The 19,056-nt window shown below is 47.5% G+C and overlaps 1 protein-coding gene across 10 annotated transcripts in view; it reads left to right on the plus strand.

Moving 5' to 3' along the window:
• OSMR (oncostatin M receptor) overlaps positions 1-19,056 on the plus strand; it is a 72,473-nt gene that overhangs the window by 18,612 nt on the left and 34,805 nt on the right. For all 10 annotated transcript variants that reach the window (XM_008262129.5, XM_017344693.4, XM_089313150.1 and 7 more), the window contains exons 2-5: positions 3,442-3,527; positions 10,195-10,364; positions 14,760-14,931; positions 18,431-18,703. In XM_008262129.5, the coding sequence (XP_008260351.3) occupies positions 3,455-3,527; positions 10,195-10,364; positions 14,760-14,931; positions 18,431-18,703 (688 nt within the window). In that variant the 5' untranslated portion in view covers positions 3,442-3,454. The remainder of the gene's footprint in view (positions 1-3,441; positions 3,528-10,194; positions 10,365-14,759; positions 14,932-18,430; positions 18,704-19,056) is intronic.

The following is a 19,056-nucleotide window of genomic DNA, read 5'->3' on the forward strand; positions in this document are numbered from 1 at the left end:
GTGGCCAGTGTTCCCATGGGGCACTGCTTCAAGTCCCAGTTGCTCTGCCTCTGATCTGGTTCCGATTCGGCTCCCTGCTTGTGCGCCTGGGAAGGCAGCAGAAAATGGTCCAGGTGCTTGGGCGCCTGCCACCCATGTGGGAGACCTGGAAGGAATCCTAGCTTCAGCCTGGCCCAGCCCTGGCTTGTTGGACCCACGTGGAGAGTGAGCCAGAAGATGGAAGATCTCTGTCTTTTCCCCTTCTTGGAAACTCTGTCTTTAAAATAAATAAGTAAATAAATCTTTTTAAAAAATACAAAAGGGAATAGCATGAGGCAGGTCTTCCAGGTTCTGCAGCCTTTGGCTTGGACTCTCCCGTCGGGTACCCGGGAGTAATTGGACAGGGCGGTTAGCTTCTCCTTGTCTTCACCGTTCCTCCCACTTACCTGTAAAATACGATTTATATAACACATGGTGGCAGTGAACACTGATGACCTGGCTCACTGAATTTCTCACTGTTGATGCAATCCAGGTGGTGGGACAGAGGCAAAAACTGACTGAGTTGTTGCTTTGCTGCTTCTGCTGAGCCAAGGTTTGGAGAAGAAAAGTGAAATTCGGCGCTTCCCCTGACTCACTGTGGTCATTAGGAGCAGCTTGGGCTCACGCTTTGTGCCTCACGCTGCCCTGTGGTCAGAACACTTGGTGAATCATTGAGGCTCTTTGATCTGTGCTTTGCAGCTCCCTGCTAGGGCAAGGAGGAGGGAAGTCATTATTTTCCTCTTGAAGGCTTTGAAGAGTGTATTGGTGAGACTTGGACAGAAATAGGCAGACAGAGAAAGCACCCATCTGCTGGTGCCCTTCCCAAATGCCCCTAAGAGCCAGGACGTGACTGGACCGAAGCCAAGCACGGGGAACTTCATCTGGGGCTCCCACGGGGGTGACAGGACCACAGTGGCTTGAGCCATCGCAGCTGCTCCCCCGGGTCTGTGTTGACAGGAAACTGGAGTCAGGTGCTATGGTCAGGCATCTTGATCAGCACTGTAGCTGCCAGCCCAAGTGCTGCCTCCAGAAATGATTCTGAACAGTGAAAAAACCCACCATCTCTTGGTGGAGCGTGCTAACTGTCCTGTGTTAAACTGATGAGGGGAGGAGTTGGTCGATGAGTTGCAAACGAGGTAGGAGGGATTCTGTTGCACCATAGGATGACTGGAGCTATAAAAATAATATGTACTTCCAAGTGGTACAGGATTTTGCATATTCTGATCACAGAGAAATGGTAAATATTGGAGGTAATGGAGATGCTAATGCCTTTGCTTTGACCGCTGCACAGTGTATACCTCTGTTGAAACCTCACACTTCACACCCTTAATATATTCAGTTATTATCTGCCTAGAAACTAGAAAGAGAAAAAATGTTAATGAGGGCGATATGGAGGAAAGGACATGCCTCCCAACACCACCCCAAGTAACTGATTTTTTTCACACATACATACAGGAAATTCACATAAGGATAAAGATAAATGGATTTTTTAAAGAAAAGTTTGTTTATTTGAAAGGCAGAGTTACTGAGAGAGAAGGGGAGAGAGAGAGATCTTCCATCTGCTGGTTCTTTCCCCAAATGGCACCAGCCAGGGCTGGGCCAGGCTGAAGCTAGGAGTTTTATCTGGGTCTGTGACATGGCTGCAGAGGCCCAAGCACATGGGCCATATTCCACTGCTTTTCCAGGCACATTAACAAGGAGCTGGATTGGAAGTGGAGCAGCTGGGACTTGAACTAGTGCCCATATGAGATGCCAGCACTGCAGGCTGAGGCTTTAACCCACTGATCACACTCATAACCAACATTCAAATTAAGAACAAAGCATTACTAGCACCCCGTGAGTCCTCACTATTGCCCCCTCTCCATTTCATTCATTTATTCTTTCTCTTTTTTTTGATGTGAGAAAGAAGAGTGTATTGTCATTTACAAGGCATGATTCAATGAAGCAATATTTATGTACCAAATTATATAGCATCTGCATAATCTTTATGCTCTATGAATTTCCACAAATAAGATAATACACGTGGCTTATTTCACTTAGCACAGTGATCTTTAATTCCATCTAGTTTGTTCCAAATGTCAGGGTTTCATTCTTTATGACTAACATTCCATTGTATGTATATACCACAGATACTTTATCCAATCATCAGTTGATGGGCATCTACATTGATTGCATATCTTAGCTAATGTGAATTGAGCTGCCATAAACATGGGTGTGCAGGCATCTCTCTCATATACTGCTTTTATTTCCTTTGGATGTTTAAAAGCCCCAGTGAGGACCCACCTCATCCTAGTTAGGTTGGTTATTACCCAAAAATCGAGAAAAATCACACGTGCTGGGTAGATTGTGGAGAAAATGGTACCCTAACACACTGCTGGTCAGAATATAAGTTGGTGCAACCATTATGGAAAACAGTATGGTGATTCCTCATAAAACTGAAATTAGAGCTACCATAGGACCCGCTGTCCCACTTCTGGGAGCGTATCCAAGTAATCAAACTGACCAGTACTGAGACTGTAGTAGTTACTCTTTCTAATGAGAATCCATTTTTTACATTTGCCTCTTGTTTCTCCACCTGACCTTTGTTTCTCTCGTTTTTATAAGATTTTATTTGAAAGTTAAAGAGAGGTAGAGACAGAGAGAGAAGTCTTCCATCCACGGTTCACTCCCCAAGTAGCCACAGTGGCCGGGGCTGAGCTGATCAGAAGCCAGGTGCTTCAGCCGGGTCTCTCACGTGGGTGCAGGGCCCCAAACAATTGGACCATCTTCCACTGCTGTCCCAGGTGCATTAGCAGGGAGCTGGATTGGAAGTGGAGCAGCCAGGACTCAAACCGGTGTCCATATGGGATGCCAGCACTGCAGCCAGGGCTTTAACCCACTACACCATAGCGCTGGCCCACTTGACCTTTCTTGGCCAACCTTTCCTTGGTTTGTAATGGGTTGATGCATTGCCACCTAGCCTCAGTGGTCCTTGTCTCCAAGCATTCGTTGTTCTCGCCCGTGGGCTCAGCAGATCTTGGCTTGGGGTTGGCAGGCTGTGGGCTGATTTGTGCTGGCCTTAGCCGCAACAGCTGAGATGCGTCACTCAATCCAGGGTTCTGAAAGGGTGGCCAGAAATGCCCTGTGATGTCGGAGGTGGAAATAGAAGAGAGCAAGGAGAAACATACGGAGTCTCTTGAGGCCTTGGCTCCTCACTGGTCACCATCTGCCATGCCACATTCAGGGGCCAAAGAAAGTCACCTGGGGGGGGGGGGCAGGGAAATACCCTTGTGTTGAGGGAGGGACTCAAGTCACATGGCCAGAGACCATTCAGGGAGGGAGGAGGTGGGGGGACTTTAATGCCATGCTCTGTCATTATTGGCTCAAAGAAACCTGCTAGGAGTTTAAATCCAGTGGCCCTGATGTGTCACGTCTCTTTTTCAGAAAACCGGGACCTATGGCTGTCATTTCCATCTCTGGGACGACATTGCTCTTGGCATTGCTGTCCTTGAGGACTCTGCAGAGCCTAGGTAAGAGGTGGAAAGGGGGTGAAGCAGCCCCTGGAGGGGGAAAGGAAGTAGCTGGTGCCTTGCAGAAAAGCTTAGTGACTGCATGGCCTGTAGGAGTCACTTGGCATTGGTGAGCGGCTCACGCCAGATCTGCCGTTCTCTCAAAGCCATGCTTCGTGTTGCCTTGGCCGCCCTCATCCCGAGGGCTCCTTCTCCTAAACCACCACTTAACCTGGCCTTCCCAGTCCCAGTGGGCTGCTCTTTAGGGCAGCTGCGAGGAGAGCTAGGCCCATTGCACTTCACAACTGATTGACTTTTCCCAAAGCCATTGCTGTGACAGTTCCTTCGGCACTTTGCTGGCTAAAGACCCAGGATACAGCAGAGCAGTGCTGACCACCAGGTTAGAACAGGTTCTGACGGTGCTGAGCTACGTGCACTGTAAAAATAGACGCACCAATAACATCTGCTGAGTCTCTGCAAGGTAATATGCTAAATGCTGCTTATTGATAATTTTTTCACTTACCTATTTCCCCAAGGGAGGGTATTTTGAGATAAATGAACTTTGTGATTAAGGTAAGAATTCAGTAGCTCTAAAATCTTGATGGATAAGGTGATCATTAGTTTGAACCTACTTAAAGTCGATTGTTAGGCATCAGAGGGTCTCTTCGGGCTTGTAAGTTGTGGCTTTCATTGGTGTTTTCCAAAGGTTTAATATGTCCTCTTGCTGCACTGTACTACACTGTATTCTCTTTGCCACAGAGAGTGTGGGTGTTTGCTGTTAGTAACCACGAGACAGTTTCCCGTGTCCAGAATCTGGGACTGAAGGGTGTGACATGGTATTCATCATCTAGTACATGCATCTCACCGTCTAACTTTCCTGCCAAGATCTGAGCGAGATGCTGCTGAGTCGCGCTGAGTGGGCAGCCTGCACACTAAGTGTTTAGGCCATGCCAGAGGTCCTGATTACCACACAAATCCAGTGCCCCAGATCCAGGCCTTCCAGGAAGTCCCAGGCATGACTCCAAGCTTAGGCACTTTTCCCCAGAGAAGGCTTAGTATCTGATCCAACAGCTGTTCATGGTGTCGGGCACCCTGCTCTCTGAGGGACCTCTGCTGCCCACCCTGGAGCTGCTTCTGTTTTGATCAGACATGCATTTCCCACTTCCTCTTTCTACTGGGTCTCTGTTTTGCTTCCAGCTCCCTCTACCATGCATGCCTTCCTTGGTTGATAATCCTGTACAACCTGGATTTCTTGTCTCAGTTTCTGCTGCACTTGCCCAAATACCTGCCAGCCCTGCTCTCAGACGCTAATCAGCCTACCACGTGGTTGGCCCGCCAGGTTGGGGTCTGAGAATCAAATGACCAGACCTGACGTCACTCAGTCAAAGAGACAGAACCAACACTCGTCACTCATCCTAGGCCTGCAGTTCCATCGGCCAGGGGTCATGATGGCGGCATTTGCTGCATGTTCCCCATCTTTTGTGGACTAAATTTCAGATATGTAGGGTTTTTTTTTTTTTTAATAAAAGTTGCACTATACAAAATATATTTCCTGAGGATATTTTGGTTACTTAACGTGACCTAGGATGAGTGTTTCCCTTTGATAGTACATGTTCTTCTAGAAAGAATATATTTAATTGGGCTGTGATCTCCCTCCTGATGACTGGACTGTGGTTTCACTCCTCACATAGTGTTAGGGCAGTCAGAGAAACAGGATGGGCAAAGCAGGGTAGAGGCTATGATTAAATGCAGGCCTGCCTTTGGCCTTCTTGGCCTTCATAACCCTGCAGTGTTATGAAGAGAGCTGGACTGGGAGCCAGGAGCCTGGGCTTCCAGTGTGGGTGTGTGACCTTGGCAAAATCACTTCCTTTAAAACAACAACAACAACAAACTCTCTCACCTGCTCACCTGAAAGTGAATGGAATTGGATTAAGTAATCTTTATGCTCTTTGATTTCTCTGACTTGACATTGGCATTGGTCACTGTTTCCCAAGGAAGTCCTAGAAAACCTTTGACCCAATTATTTCTGACTGATGTTACTGAAGTATGTGAGTGATTCAGTAATTGCTGATAGCATATATTAATGTGGAGACTTCCTGTTTCTTGAAAGCAACATATGGTAGCTTTCTAGATCTTCTGAAGTAAATTGATGCTGGTAACTAGAACTCATCGGTGGAGCAGCCAGTCCCTGTATGTCTACACCATGACCGGTGTGTTAATAGGCTTGGTTTCTCCCAGCTAAGACTTAGTCATACCTGGTTCAGCTCACAGTCTACACACAAGACAAACCAGAAAAACTGTTCCAGCAGGCTGTGACCAGCACTGTGGACAAGGGCTGAGGAAAAGTTGTGGAGGAATGGTGACATTGTAAAGTATCATTACAGTAGAGTGGCCTAGGTATCTTAAAGGGATAGTTCCTTTCCAAATATAACATATTGTGATCCTAAAAATGGATACATGTTTCTGAATAGCACTTACAAAATACAGAAAAATATAAAGAAGAAAATTAAAATCGCACAACTCTGTACTCAGAAATAATGACTGTGAATATTTTAGTTTTACTTCCCTTTATAGGTTTAAGACACAGCATAAGTTCTTAAGAATATAAAATGGGGTACACAATACATTTTTTAAAAGCCTATGGAAATTTTCAGGAAAAAATATGTGAATTTGGTGATTGTGAGGCTTCAGTTTCTGTATTTGGATGCTTTTATCATGCTCATGTATGTCTAAAAAGTTTTCATGGATGTGACGTTCACATAATGTAAATCATTTGTGGTTTCTGTGGGCAAACCCGTGACATTTCGCACATTCCCTTGTTGTGCTACTCCCATCTCTGTTCAGTTCCAAAATGCTTCCACTTCCCCTAAAGGAAGCTCCCGTAAGCAGTTACGCTGTCATCTCCCAGCCCTGCGCACCACCAGTCTGCCTTCTCTGTCCTTGTGGAGTCAGCTCCTCTGGATACCTCCCCGGGCTGTGATCGTGCGACATGGACCCTTTGTGTCTGGCTTCTTTCACTTAGCGTGTTTCTGAGGCTTGTAGCGCGCATCGGTGCTCCAAGTCTTGTAAAGCTGACTGTTCCTCTCTGTGCATATCCCAGTCTGTTCCTCTGTTGCTGGACATTTGAATGGTTTCTGCCTTTTAGCTATTTGTGAATAGTGCTGGTATAGACCAGCGTGGACAGGTATTTGTTTGAGTGCCTGTTTCTGTTATTTGTATATGTAGCGAGGAATGGAATCCCTGTGTCACGTGGTAATTCGATTTTAACTTCTTGAAGAACTACCCTAAATGTTTTCCATAGTACTGCACCATTTTACATTCCTACCAGCAGTGTATGAGGGTTTTAATTTCTCTACATTGTACTCTCAAACACTGGTTATTTCCTTTTTAAAAATTATTATAGCTATCTTCATGTGTGTGAAATGGTATCTCTTTGTGGTTTTATTTTTCTTAAAGGTTTATTTGAAAGGCTGCGTGTGTGTCTGTGTGTGTGTGAGTGTCTCTGTGTGTGTCTATGTGAGAGAGAGAGAGAGCAAGCGAGAGAGCGAGTGAGCTTCCATTTGCTGGCTGACATCCCAAATGGCCTCAATGGCTAGGACTGGGCCAGGCCAGAACTGGACACCCCCTGTGTCTCCCCCATGTGTGCAGGGGCTCAAGCACTTGGGACATCTGCTGCCTTCCCAGGCACATCAGCAGGAAATTGGAACAGAAGTGGAGCAGCCAGGACTTGAACTGGCACTCATGTGGGATGCTGGTGTCACAGGTGGTAGCTTAACACACTGTGCCACAATGCTGGCCCCATTTGATTTACGTTTCCTTAATGGCTAATGATATTGAGCATCTTCTTATGTGTCTATTGGCCATTTGTATATGTTCTTTGGACAATTTTCCATTCAAGTCTTTGACCCATTTTTAAATTGAGACCTCTGGGGGCTGGCGCCGTGGCTCACTTGGTTAATCCTCCGCCTGTGGCGCCAGCATCCCGTATGGGCACCGGGGTCTAGGCCCGGTTGCTCCTCTTCCATTCCATCTCTCTGGTGTGGCCTGGGAGGGCAATGGAGGACGGCCCAAGTGCGTGGGTCCCTGCACCCATGTGGGAGACCAGGAGGAAGCACCTGGCTCCTGCCTTTGGATTGGCGTAGTGCTGGCCATGGTGGCCATTTAGGAGGTGAACCAACGGAAGGAAGACCTTTCTGTCTGTCTCTCTGTCACTGTCTGTAACTCTGCCTGTCAAATAAATAAATGAAAATCTTTAAAAAGATAAATAAATAAATTGAGACCTCTGATTTTTTTAATTGTTGCTGATTTGTAAGAGTTCTTTATGTAATTGGGATACTAGAACTTTAGCAGATACCTGAATTGCAAATATTTTCTCCCTTTCTGTAGATAGTATTTTTACTTTCTTGATAACATTGTTTGTACATTTTTAATTTTAATGAAGTCCCATGTCTACTTTTCTTTTGTTGCTCATGCTTTTGATGTCACATCTAAGGACCCTTGGTCGAATCCAGGATTCTGGAGTCCACACTGAGACAGACTTGCCCTTATAGAACATCGTGCAGCATGGGTAGCTTTCTGGGAAGGGACCCATTGAGGGCTAATGACGTTCATTTTATGGGAATTGTTGTTAATCTCACTTCCATAAAACAACTTTGCTGAGGTTTTCTGCCAGGTTCTCAGGGTGATGACTTACTTGGATCTGAAACCTTCTACCAAGCGGACCGAAGACTCGAACTTCATGGCTGTGTTGTATCCTCGGCTCATCTGGCTCCGTCCTGAGCTCCATTCTGTCTGTGTCCCCCAAGCTTGGCAGGACACTGTTGCTTCTCAGATTTCCATTCCCCAAGATGCTCCTGTCCTCGCAGGTGGGGAACAGGGAGCACAGGTTTTGGTGTCATTGAGATCTCTAATCCTATATAGCTCTGCTTAAGTTATTCAGCTTCACTGACCTTCAGTTCTCTTACACATCGCAAATTTCTGTCTTACAGTTGAGATTATCTGCGAGACACCATGGGTAAAGCACCTACCACTAGTGCTAGTCCTGTAAATGGTCTTGTTTGGCCTCCGTGTGAGAACACAGTGCATATATCATGGCAGCTTGGGGGAGGGGAATTTCTTCAGCACTTGCAATTGCTTCTGTTTTGGTTGAAAAGGGAGATACTCTGTTGTCTTAAGCTTAGAGTTAGAAGAGTTCAGATCGCTGGAGCAAATTTCTGAGGGAAATGGCTGCTTAGAAGCCGCTGTCTGTTAGACCATGGCTATGGGGTGACAGTGGACTTTGTTGCTGTCATCCTCCCAACCTCCGTGTGCAGGCAAGGGGCAGCCATGCCTTGGGTGCTTTGAAGGCTGTTGGCCTAAGAACCGCAGGCTGATCTCCCACGATCCGTAATCAGCAGATCTGTTCACGTTTAAATGCCTGGACTTTTTTTTACAGACTCCATCGTAGAACTAACTACTCTAAACTTAAAATCTATTTCATATGAGTTCATCGTGTCTCTCGAACTGGGTTCCTTCTTTGCACTAGAACCTTGTCACAAGTGTTTGTTCACACTAAGTGCCCAGGAAGTTGCTGGTCTCCGAGTTGAGTTAGTTCATACTACAGGTGTTTAAGGTTTCGTACAGCGAGTTAGACAAATGATCATATCTAGATGGTTATGCAGTCTTTGAGGATAAAATGTTGACTTCCAAAAAAAAAAACTTTAATTTTTGATTTCTGAAAATATTAAGTGCAGCAAATAGTCCTTTGTTGATTCGGTCTTACTGTAAACTTCAAAACCAGTTAGAAGGTCCAAGAAAGAATCCTTTTGTTGGGGCTGGCACTGTGGCGTAGAGGGAAAGCTGCCCCTTGCAGTACAGCATCCCACGTGGGTGCTGGTTCGTGTCCTTGCTGCTTCGCTCTGCATCTAGCTCCCTACTAATGGCTTGGGGAAAGAAATGGAAGATGCCACCCATTCGGGAGACTTGGATGAAGCCCCTGGCTCCTGGCCTCAACCTGACTCAGCCTTTACTGCTGGGGCCATCTAGGGAGCGAACCAGTGGATGGAAGATCTCTCTCTCCTTCTCTCCTTTTCTCCCTCTCTGCCTCTAACTCTGACTTTAAATAAATAAATATTAAACCAACACTTTTGGGGCTGGTGCTGTGGTGCAGCAGGTTAACGTCCTGGCCTGAAGCGCCGGCATCCCATATGGGCGCCGGTTCTAGTCCCGGCTACTCCTTTTCTGATCCAGCTCTCTGCTATGGCCTGGGAAAGCAGTGGAAGATGGCCCAACTCCTTGGGCCCCTGCGCCCATGTGGGAGACCTGGAAGAAGCTCCTGGCTCCTGGCTTCGGATTGGCACAGCTCCGGCAGTTGTGGCTATCTGGGGAGTGAACCAGTGGATGGAAGACCTCTCTCTGTCACTCTTTCAAATAAATAAAAAATAAAAATCTTTACAAAAAAAACCACTTTTGCCTGTCAGTTAATTGACTTACTGTGTATTCTTGAGCAAGTAATTTCATTCATCTAGATCTTAATTTCTCCCTCTGTTAAGTGATTCTAAATTGCCTTACAGCTTTTCTAAGTGTCTTTATGGGGGCCACGCATGAGCACTGTTTTCCAAAGTGAAGCAATGATATTGAAAAATTAATTGCCTGACTCTTCATCATTCTCCTAGTAAATGTTATTTCACACCTTATTTTGGTCTTTCAGTCTTGGATGAACGTTTACTCTTGACTCCTGAATTGATTAACATTTCGATCAATTCTGAACATCAAAGCTTGCATTTACAATGGACTGTCCCCAACCTTCCTCATCAGGAATCCAGAATGGTGTTTCAGATACAGATCAGTAGATTTGAAAGATCCAAGGTCATCTGGGAGGTAAGTATTTTATTCGTGGCTCACTACTTTAAAAATCCTTTCCTGATGCCATGATGCTGCTCTTTTATGACTTCTAAAAATTCTCATGAAAATATCTTAGCAGCTTGAAACAATTGCATTTCTGTGTTTTTAGCTAAGAGAATCCAAGAGAAAGTAAGCAGATATGTTTGCTTGGTAGGAAGGGTGGGATGTGTTAAGGAGATAGATGGTTTCCTCAGCTCTGCTCTTCCCCCAAGAGGACTGTGGAGTGCTTCCTCATGAATACGAGATTCCAGACATCCAAGAGGATAAACCATCTGGCCCTCATTCCCCTCCTGGTCTGTTCACCTACGGTTTTCCTAAGGAAGATGTCATAAGGGGGCAACATTCTTGTTGTTGAAGCTTCCTGCCTGCCATGGTGTGCTGAAATGCAAGGAGCAAAAACTCAGACTTTCTGTTCTATCAAGTTCTTCAATGTTGGGGAGCCCTGTCGTCGTGTCCCTGCTGTCCCAAATGTAGATTTTCTAAAGTCAAATCAAGAAAATCCATAATTATACTCATTTTGACTTTGAATTATTTAGGGTAGATTTTCACTCCTCTTGGTTCAACTAATGGTGTGTATTTTGCCTGGTGCATCCCCGTCTGGTGCGTCGGGACATATTAGTGGTTTGTTTCCAGTGTCCCTTCTGGTCAGGGGAAGCTTAGTGTCCTGAACACACAGGACGCTCATCATGCTCATGGCATGTTCAAGGTCAGGGCAATGTTTCCTCATTGAGAGAACCCAAGAATTTGCATGCAGGCCAGGGAAGCCTGGGGCAGTACCTGGGACCTCTGCCTGAGGTCGACTGGAGGCCCTGGGTATAGGAGTTCTGAATGGCTGGTTTCCTTGGTCAAGTCCAGAGCTCCCTGGATTTGAAGTCTTCCTGTTATTCTAAATTCATCATTGGATCTGAGATCTGAGCAAGTGGCCACGGTTAAATAAAATGCTGATTCTTCATTTAGGATTCACACCAGGTCCGTTGTTCGACCCCCGAAAGGGCCTTGTCTCTAGTGTTGTCCTCAAAACATCCGGCCGAGCCTGACCAAGCAGAGGAGCCAGCCACATGCGGAGAGGTTTGCTGTGCGCTGCCCGGTGACAGGGACAGGGCCCTGCCGGGAATCTTCTTCACCCTGTGCGGAGACGGGAAGGGCGCCCACATGCAACCTCCCCAGGCCATCAGCCAGCATCTGCCCTTCCCTCCCAGCCGCCTGCTCTATGGTTTTGTCAGCAGCAGGGGAAGACCGAGTAACAGCGCGAGCTTGGAAGGAGACTTGGCGTGGGGGTGACGTTGTGGGTAGCTTGCACCTCTTGACAGTCGGTGACCTCAGTCTAATGCCTGTGTCCCTGCGTGCTCCAAATTAAACGTCGGTGAATGCACACGGCCCAAAGACAGTTGAGCACATTACAAGTCAATCTGCTCTCCTGATGTGATGACTGCTCAAAGCAAGCTTTCTCTGGTTTGCTAGCAAGGCTGCAAAGACCACAGAGCACATGCTGAGGTTTGACAAAATCCGCACAAATTGGGACCGGGAGAAATGCAATGAAGGGGCTCATCACTCGGCACATAGTCCGAGACTGTGGCCCGGTCAGGCACCAAGCAAGGCGTGACGCTGTCCGTGCTTAGCATTTTGGTCAGAGTGAGGAGATAAACACACAAAGAGGGTAGTCTCAGTGTGGGTCAGGGACGGGCCGTGGGTTGGGGTTGGGCCTGGCCTCCCACAGTTTGGGCGAAGGGCTTTTTGAGCCAGAATATGAATGGGATTGAAGGTGCATCGAGGTGGAGAATGGAACAGGATAACCCGGGGAGAGTGACAGGGTTAGCAGAGGCCCTGACAGTGGGGAGTGGGGCGCGTGTGCACTGAGCTTGTGGGGCAGCCAGGCTGGGGCTTTGCTTTCTGTCCCTACAGCAAAACAGGGCTGGTGAGGGAGATCTGAGTTGAAGCGTTGGGAAGCCCGAGGAGTGGCACAGGGGAAGGTGTTGGGGGTATCAGGAGAGGGGCAGGTGTGGGCTGTTGGCAGTGGGCAGTGGGGTCGGCTGGCCAGAGGGGAGAGGAGAGAAGTGGCTGAATTTCAGGTGAAATCTAAGCTATGGCTTTTTGGGGTTGTTGGAGGGGGTCACCATCCCTGATACGGCTCCTTTTTTTTTTTCTTCGCTGCTTAAAAAAACTGAATTAAGAATGTGTGCGTTCAGAAGATGTGGGCGCTGGGAATTGCCTGAATTTGGAAATTGAGGTACTCTTAGCACCCTGTTCTCCATGTCTAAGCATAGTAAGAAGTGAGTAGTCGGAGTGTTTATTAAGCCTTAGAACTGCTAAGTGCATTTGGTACCAATTTTTTTTAACTGTATTAAAACAAAAACCTGTACTCGTGTCACAGTGTAATTTTGATAGTAACATTTTGGTATTTTTACAAGGCAGAATTGGCTACAGCAATTGAATTAAGCTTAGCAATCATGCAAAATTTTTAACATACAACATAGCAGTTGTAAATTTTCATGGGGGAGTATGTGATGTCTTCATGCCCGTATCCATTATTAAAGTTCAATCAGGGTAGTGTTTCTCTCTTCTCAGATGTTTAACATTTCAATATGGTGAAAACATTAGCAATCCTATCTTGTAGTTTTTCATTTTAAAAGCAGATAACTCTATTAAAAATATTTAAGCAAAAGGTCTCAAGATTGCTTATGTTAAAGTAGTTGAAAGCTTCATGGATCAGGACTTCAGTACTTACAGATAAAATACATATTTTGTGATCTAGGCAGAAAGCAATGCAATAAGCTAAAATAAAATGTAAATATTCTAAAAATCACAGTTAGGGTCTAGCATGGTATAGCGAGTTAAACCAGAGCTTGGGACACTGGCCTCCCATATCTGAGCGCCGGTTTGAGTCCTGGGTGCTCTGTTTCTGATCTAGCTTCCTGCTAGTTCACCTGGAAGGGCAGCGGAAAGTGGCCCACGTATCTGGGCCCCTGCCACTCAGTGTGGGAGAATCAGATGGAGTTCCTGGATCCTGGCTTTGGCCTGGCCCAGACCTGGCTGTTGTAGCCACTTGGGGAGTGAACCAGCAGATGGAAGATCTCTAAATCTCTCTCTGCCTCTATCTCCCCCTCCCTGTGTAGCCCTGCCTTTCAAATAAATAAAAGCAAAGTTATGCGCGTAACGATACAGGAGGTCCCCAAGTAAATGCTACTTGAATGTGCTTTTTCCAGGGCTGTATTGGACTCTAAGTGGAGCCTGAGGTTAGCGACCCAGAAAGGGTGCAGTGGGGTACAGCCTCCCAGTTGGGAGCTCCAGGTGCTGTGGGCCATGTGGTCACCCCATCTTGTTAGCTAACAGGGACCCAGACTGCAACTGGGTTTCCTCCCGGAAGCTCAGGGTATTTATTGTCTTCACTTCCCAGCTCTGGGGGCAGAAGGCAGGTGTTGGGGGGTGGGGCACCTGAGGGGAAGGAGTACCTGGAGCCACGTGGCACCCTGAGAAGAAGGAAGTGCAGTCCCTCGTGTCTCAGGACTGTGGGACAGCAGCACGCAGGTGTAGGTGGGCGGGACTTCGAGGAAAGAGACCCTTCAGGAAGGAGATGGGGTTTGATGTGGATTCGGGGCTCCCAAAGCTGAGAGGAGGAGGAGGAGGTGCTAAAATAGGTCACTGCCTGACTCCAGCCACAGGGGGTCACAGGCACGGCCCAGGGTCATGGGCAGACCGCCTCTGTCCAGGTAGCAAATCCCTATACGGGAGAGGTTGCTTGAAGCCACCTGGTAGAGGGTCCTGAATGAGAGTAGGATGGGAAGGGGCCATCAAGCTGTCGAGTCGGAGGACGGAAATGCCAGTGTGTTTGAAAGATTAAGACAAAAGCTGTGCCCAACAACCATTGTCGTTCTGTGCAGGAAGGCTTCCCAGGGAACCCTGTAAAATATCCTTAGGGTTGACACAGCTGAGGACTAAAGATGCCGACAGACGGAGCTCCTGGGAGAGAGCGTGGTCCCTGTGGGCACCCTCTGTCAAGACAGAAAGCCAAAGGAGACACACAGAGCCACTGGTCGACTTCTGGAGATAATGGGATTCCTACAGTGCTATGAAGGGCTTCCCTGTCTAGGAGATTTGACTAAACTGATCTGATGAATATTTAAAAATGTCTGTGCATGTTGCTTAGTTTTTTTTTTAAACCATGATTCCATTAATTCAGTAGTTTTCATAGCAAGTCAACTGTGATCAACATTATAAACTCCTTTTGCTTGATTTTTTCCCCACTTGCAAAGGGAACTGAAGGGTTAGGAGTGGAGTTACAATGGGGTCTTAGATTTGTGCCTTGGATACATCAAGTTGGACCCTTCCCAGGACAGGAAGTCTAAACGTGTCCAAATCCTTCATTATTCTTAGGAAAACTACCGCAGCACCGTGAAGCAGGGCCAAGTCCTTCATTGGAGCTGGGAGTCTGAGCTGCCTTTGGAATGCGGGCCGCACTTTGTGAGAATGAAGAGTGAGGTGGCTGACGCCAAGTTCCCCAAGCCGAGTTTCTGGAGCAGCTGGAGTCCCTGGGAGAAAGTTGTTGGTAAGAAGTTAGGTGGTGAAAAGAGTGAACAGGTTTCACATTTCTGATTTATTTATTCATTGGAAAGGCAGAGTTACAGAGGCAGAGGCGGAGAGAGCTCTCTTATCCACTGTTTCACTCCCCAAATGGCCACAGCGGCTGGACCTGGGTTGATCCAAAGCCTGGAGCCAGGAGCTTCCTCCGGGTCTCCTGTGTGGGTTTAGGGGCCCAAGCGCTTGGACCGTCCTCTACTGCTTTCCCAGGCCATAGCAGAGAGCTGGATTGGAAGTAGAGCAGCCAGGACTCGAGCCAGTGCCCATATGGGATGCCAGCACTGCAGGAGGCAGCTTCACCCGCTATGCCACAGTGTTGGCCTCCCCAGGTTTCATATTTAATGTTTATCAGGGATCAGTAGTCCAATACTGGAGGCTGCCTTTGAGAAACTCTGGTTGATGCCAGAATTATTCTCCTTGCCCCATGATTGGAACTGTAAAGCACGAGTAGGAGACTTGTCACTGGGAGACCGGTATCAGAGCTTCCACAACTGGACTTTATCACTGAGATAATCTGCAGTTCAGACAATTTTGTATTCATTTTCCAGGTGTAAAGTGTTAGAGATTGCTAAGTGAACAAAGCAGGATGCAAATTGTGTTTATCCATTTGGAATGGAGGTTGGAGAACCTTTTTTTCTGTAAAAGGCCAGACTGTGTTTGTTGTGGCTACTTGACTGGGCCTTTAGAGAGAAGCCATAGACCATAGGCAAATAAGTGAGAGTTTGCTGTGTTTCAATAAAACTTTATTTGCAAAAACAGATGGTGGGTTGCAGTTGGCCTCGGGCATCATCTAGAGAAATGGGAGCCACTATGGCAGAAATGCAAGCAGCTCTTCATTTGAGTAACAAGATTATAGACAAAAATGCTTGTAATTGCTCTCAGTTTGGACCATTTAATTTTGTTGTATTTAATATTAGAGTGGCTTTTGCCATTTTCTCATGTGCCATTTAAACTACAGGCCAGTTCCACACGATGGCATGTGTCCCTCTCACTATATACTCTGCCAGATGACTTGAAATTCTATCAGCAGAGTCCTTGCTTTGCTAAGCATTTATGTAAATTTGTTTACACAGACTGGCAACATATTAACCCATATGTAGCTTAGCCCTTAGATGAATAACAATAAAGGATTAAATCCACAGCCTGCTGTTTCAGCACTGTACATATTCACTTAGTCCTCTTATCAACCCTGTGAAATACGCATTGTTCTTACATCCACTTACAGAGCAGGAGATTGAGCACGGAGAGGCTGAAGAACCCATGTGAGGTCATCAAGCCACAGGGAGTGGAGTTGGGGCTCCAGCCTGAGCACCTGGACTCCAAAGTCCATCCTCTTCACTTGGCATCTTCCTGCTGAAAGAGGGGAACACGGGGATGAAAGAGCTAGTGTGAGAGAAGGAAAGAAACACACTCTGTAGAGTTTTGATAATGATCTTGAGTTCTCATCCTGTAACCCCAAAACTAACAGAAGAGTGGTCATTTGGTCCAGTGCTTGAGACACAGCAGTTCCCACGTCTGGCGTCAGAGTACCTGGTTTAAGTCCCAGCTCTGATTCTGGTTAGTTTCCTGCCCACGCACAGCTGGGAGGCAGTGGTGACGGCTCAAGTAGTTGGGTCACTGCCAGTCGTGTGGGAAGACTGGATTGATGTCCAGGCTCCTGGTTGTGGCTTGGCCCAGACCTAGCCATTGCAGGCATCTGGGAGAGTGAACCAGGGGATGGGGACTCTATCTGTCTGCTTCCTCTCTGTCTCTCTGCTTCTCAAGTGATTGAAAGCTGGTTTAAGAATAAATGGAAAATGGGGCCTGCGCTGTGGTGCAGCGAGTTAATGCCCTGACCTAAAGTGCCTGTATCCCATATGGGCTCTGGTTCGAGACCCAGCTGCTCCACTTCTGATCCATCTCTCTGCTATGGCCTGGGAAAGCAGTGGAACATGGCCCAAGTCCTTGGGCCCTTGCACCTGCTTGGGAGACCCGTAAGAAGCTCCTGGCTCCTGGCTACTGATTGGCACAGCTCCAGCCATTGCGGCCAATTAGGGGGTGAACCAGTGCACCTTCCCAGGTCCAGCCGCTGTGGCCATTTGGGGAGTGAAACAGTGGATAAGAGAGTTCTCTCTGCCTCTGCCTCTTTTCTCTCTCTGTCTCTTTTCTCTCTGTGTGACGCTGACTTGCAAATAAATAAATCTTAAATAAATAAATGGAAAATGTGAATGTTCCTACCCCTCAAAGGACTGATTCTCAGCCATGGTTGTACAATCATCTGGAGCCTTAGAAAATAAATAAGTCATAAACCCATACCCAGGCCCTATCGTGTGGGTGAGCTTGGTGATGATTGTAGTGACCTGGTGGGCACTGGCCAGACTGCAGTGGGCGCAGGAGTGAGGGGAGGTGGAGAATCCTGAGCTGCACACACAGGCAGCTGCTTCTAGGAGGCAGACTGGGAGACGGTGCTGGGAGCGAGGCAGCCTGGGGGGGATGGGGCATTTGCTCAAAGACCCCTGAGGCACCGATATGCCACACAGGGGGACTGAAGCCAAAGGACATGGCTTTTGAGTGGCCAGTGCTTTGGAGAAAGTGGGAAGAATAGATTCTGAGAGACCGGGGGCTTGGGAGCTGTGTCAGCCAGGCCCAGCTGAGCGATCTTAGGGTCAGTCTGTGTGCAGCATAGTAGAGAAGACGACAGACAGTGTGCACACACGGCACGGCACGGGGCTCTGCGTGGCTGGGATTCGTGGGTGGGCAGCCCCTGCTGTGATCGGATGTTTGACTCCCTTGCAAACAGAAACTGACAAGAGGCCAAGTGTAACCCAAACAAAATTTCCTGGGGGCTTGTATTCCAACACCAGGGAGACCAGATAGCAGGAAGAGGCTCTACCAGCTGCTCCCCTGTTGGAGCTGATTTTATGCGGTTGGGAGGCACGGAGGTTGCCCTCGGCACACACCTCTTTGGTTTGCGCCTGGGTCTGGGTTCTGTGCATGTGCTCATCACATGGTGTAAACATGCTTAAAAATGGCGGTGTTACTCCCAGCATTGCTCTCTGTGGCCGCGCAGGAAGGTAACACACCAGGTGTGTTGCGCTATGCTGGGCACGCATGCTGGGTGGGGAGGGCCCTGACAGGGCACCAGGGGGTCTTTGGTACTTGTCACCCTCGGACACTCCCTGCTCCCGATTGCTTCGCAGTCAGAGACGGATCTGTGTCAGGTCGGCAGGGCCCTGATGCAGTGGGTCCTGTTTCTGTCCCGCCTCACTGCTGTATCAGAACCTAACTGTGGCAGTCCCACAGCGATCCGAACGGCAGTGGTCGTAGGAACAGGGCTGTTGCTGGCAGCAGCAGCAGCTGCAGTTAATTAGTGCAACAATAGGAGTGACAGTGAGAAATATGATTTTGCATGCACTGAAGAATATAGGTTTGGTGTAGGAATTGAGCTGGGGAAAACAGCCTAAAAATAAAAAATATTTGTCTTGTAGCCCAGGATTCTCCAGGACCGAATGAGTTGCTTGTTTTCCCTAAAGATAAGCTTGTGGAGGAAGGCTCCAGCGTCACTCTGTGTTACGTTTCCGGGAGCAACCTAAAGAACATATCCTGCTATTTGGACAGTGAACAGATCCCCGGAGAACGGCTTGACGCCAGTGTATTTGCATTCAGTTTGAGTAACATTCCTTTCATCAGGAAAACGGGGACAAATTTCTTCTGTGGGAACAGCACGCACAAAGAAGACGGCACTGTTCTGTTTGTTTCAAGTAAGTATGCCAGTCGGTGGCCCTGCCGTGTCATTTTCTGTGGAACAGCTGCATCTCCTTTAACAGGAGACACGTAAACACTCCACGCCTGGGCTTTTTTTTTTTTTTTTCTTGTAAGTGTGTTCCAAATTCCCTAGAGAAGATTCTAGAAATGAAATCCTGAACTAATATTCCCAGGATTTCCTGTTGTTGTCTCTCTTGACCATTTCATTTCTAGAAACCAACAGTTTTCGGGGAGGGAAAGTTCAGGTCACGACCTGGAAATATTCCCCGGAAATCTGCTTTGCCTCAGCCTTGCTGGGATTATCTCAGGAGGACAGTAGGAGCAGAGGGGCTGTAGGTCAGACAGCCGC

This window comes from Oryctolagus cuniculus, chromosome 14 (genome assembly GCF_051225735.1).
Source record: "Oryctolagus cuniculus isolate XC-2025 breed Fujian yellow rabbit chromosome 14, ASM5122573v1, whole genome shotgun sequence".
Lineage (NCBI taxonomy): Eukaryota > Metazoa > Chordata > Mammalia > Lagomorpha > Leporidae > Oryctolagus > Oryctolagus cuniculus.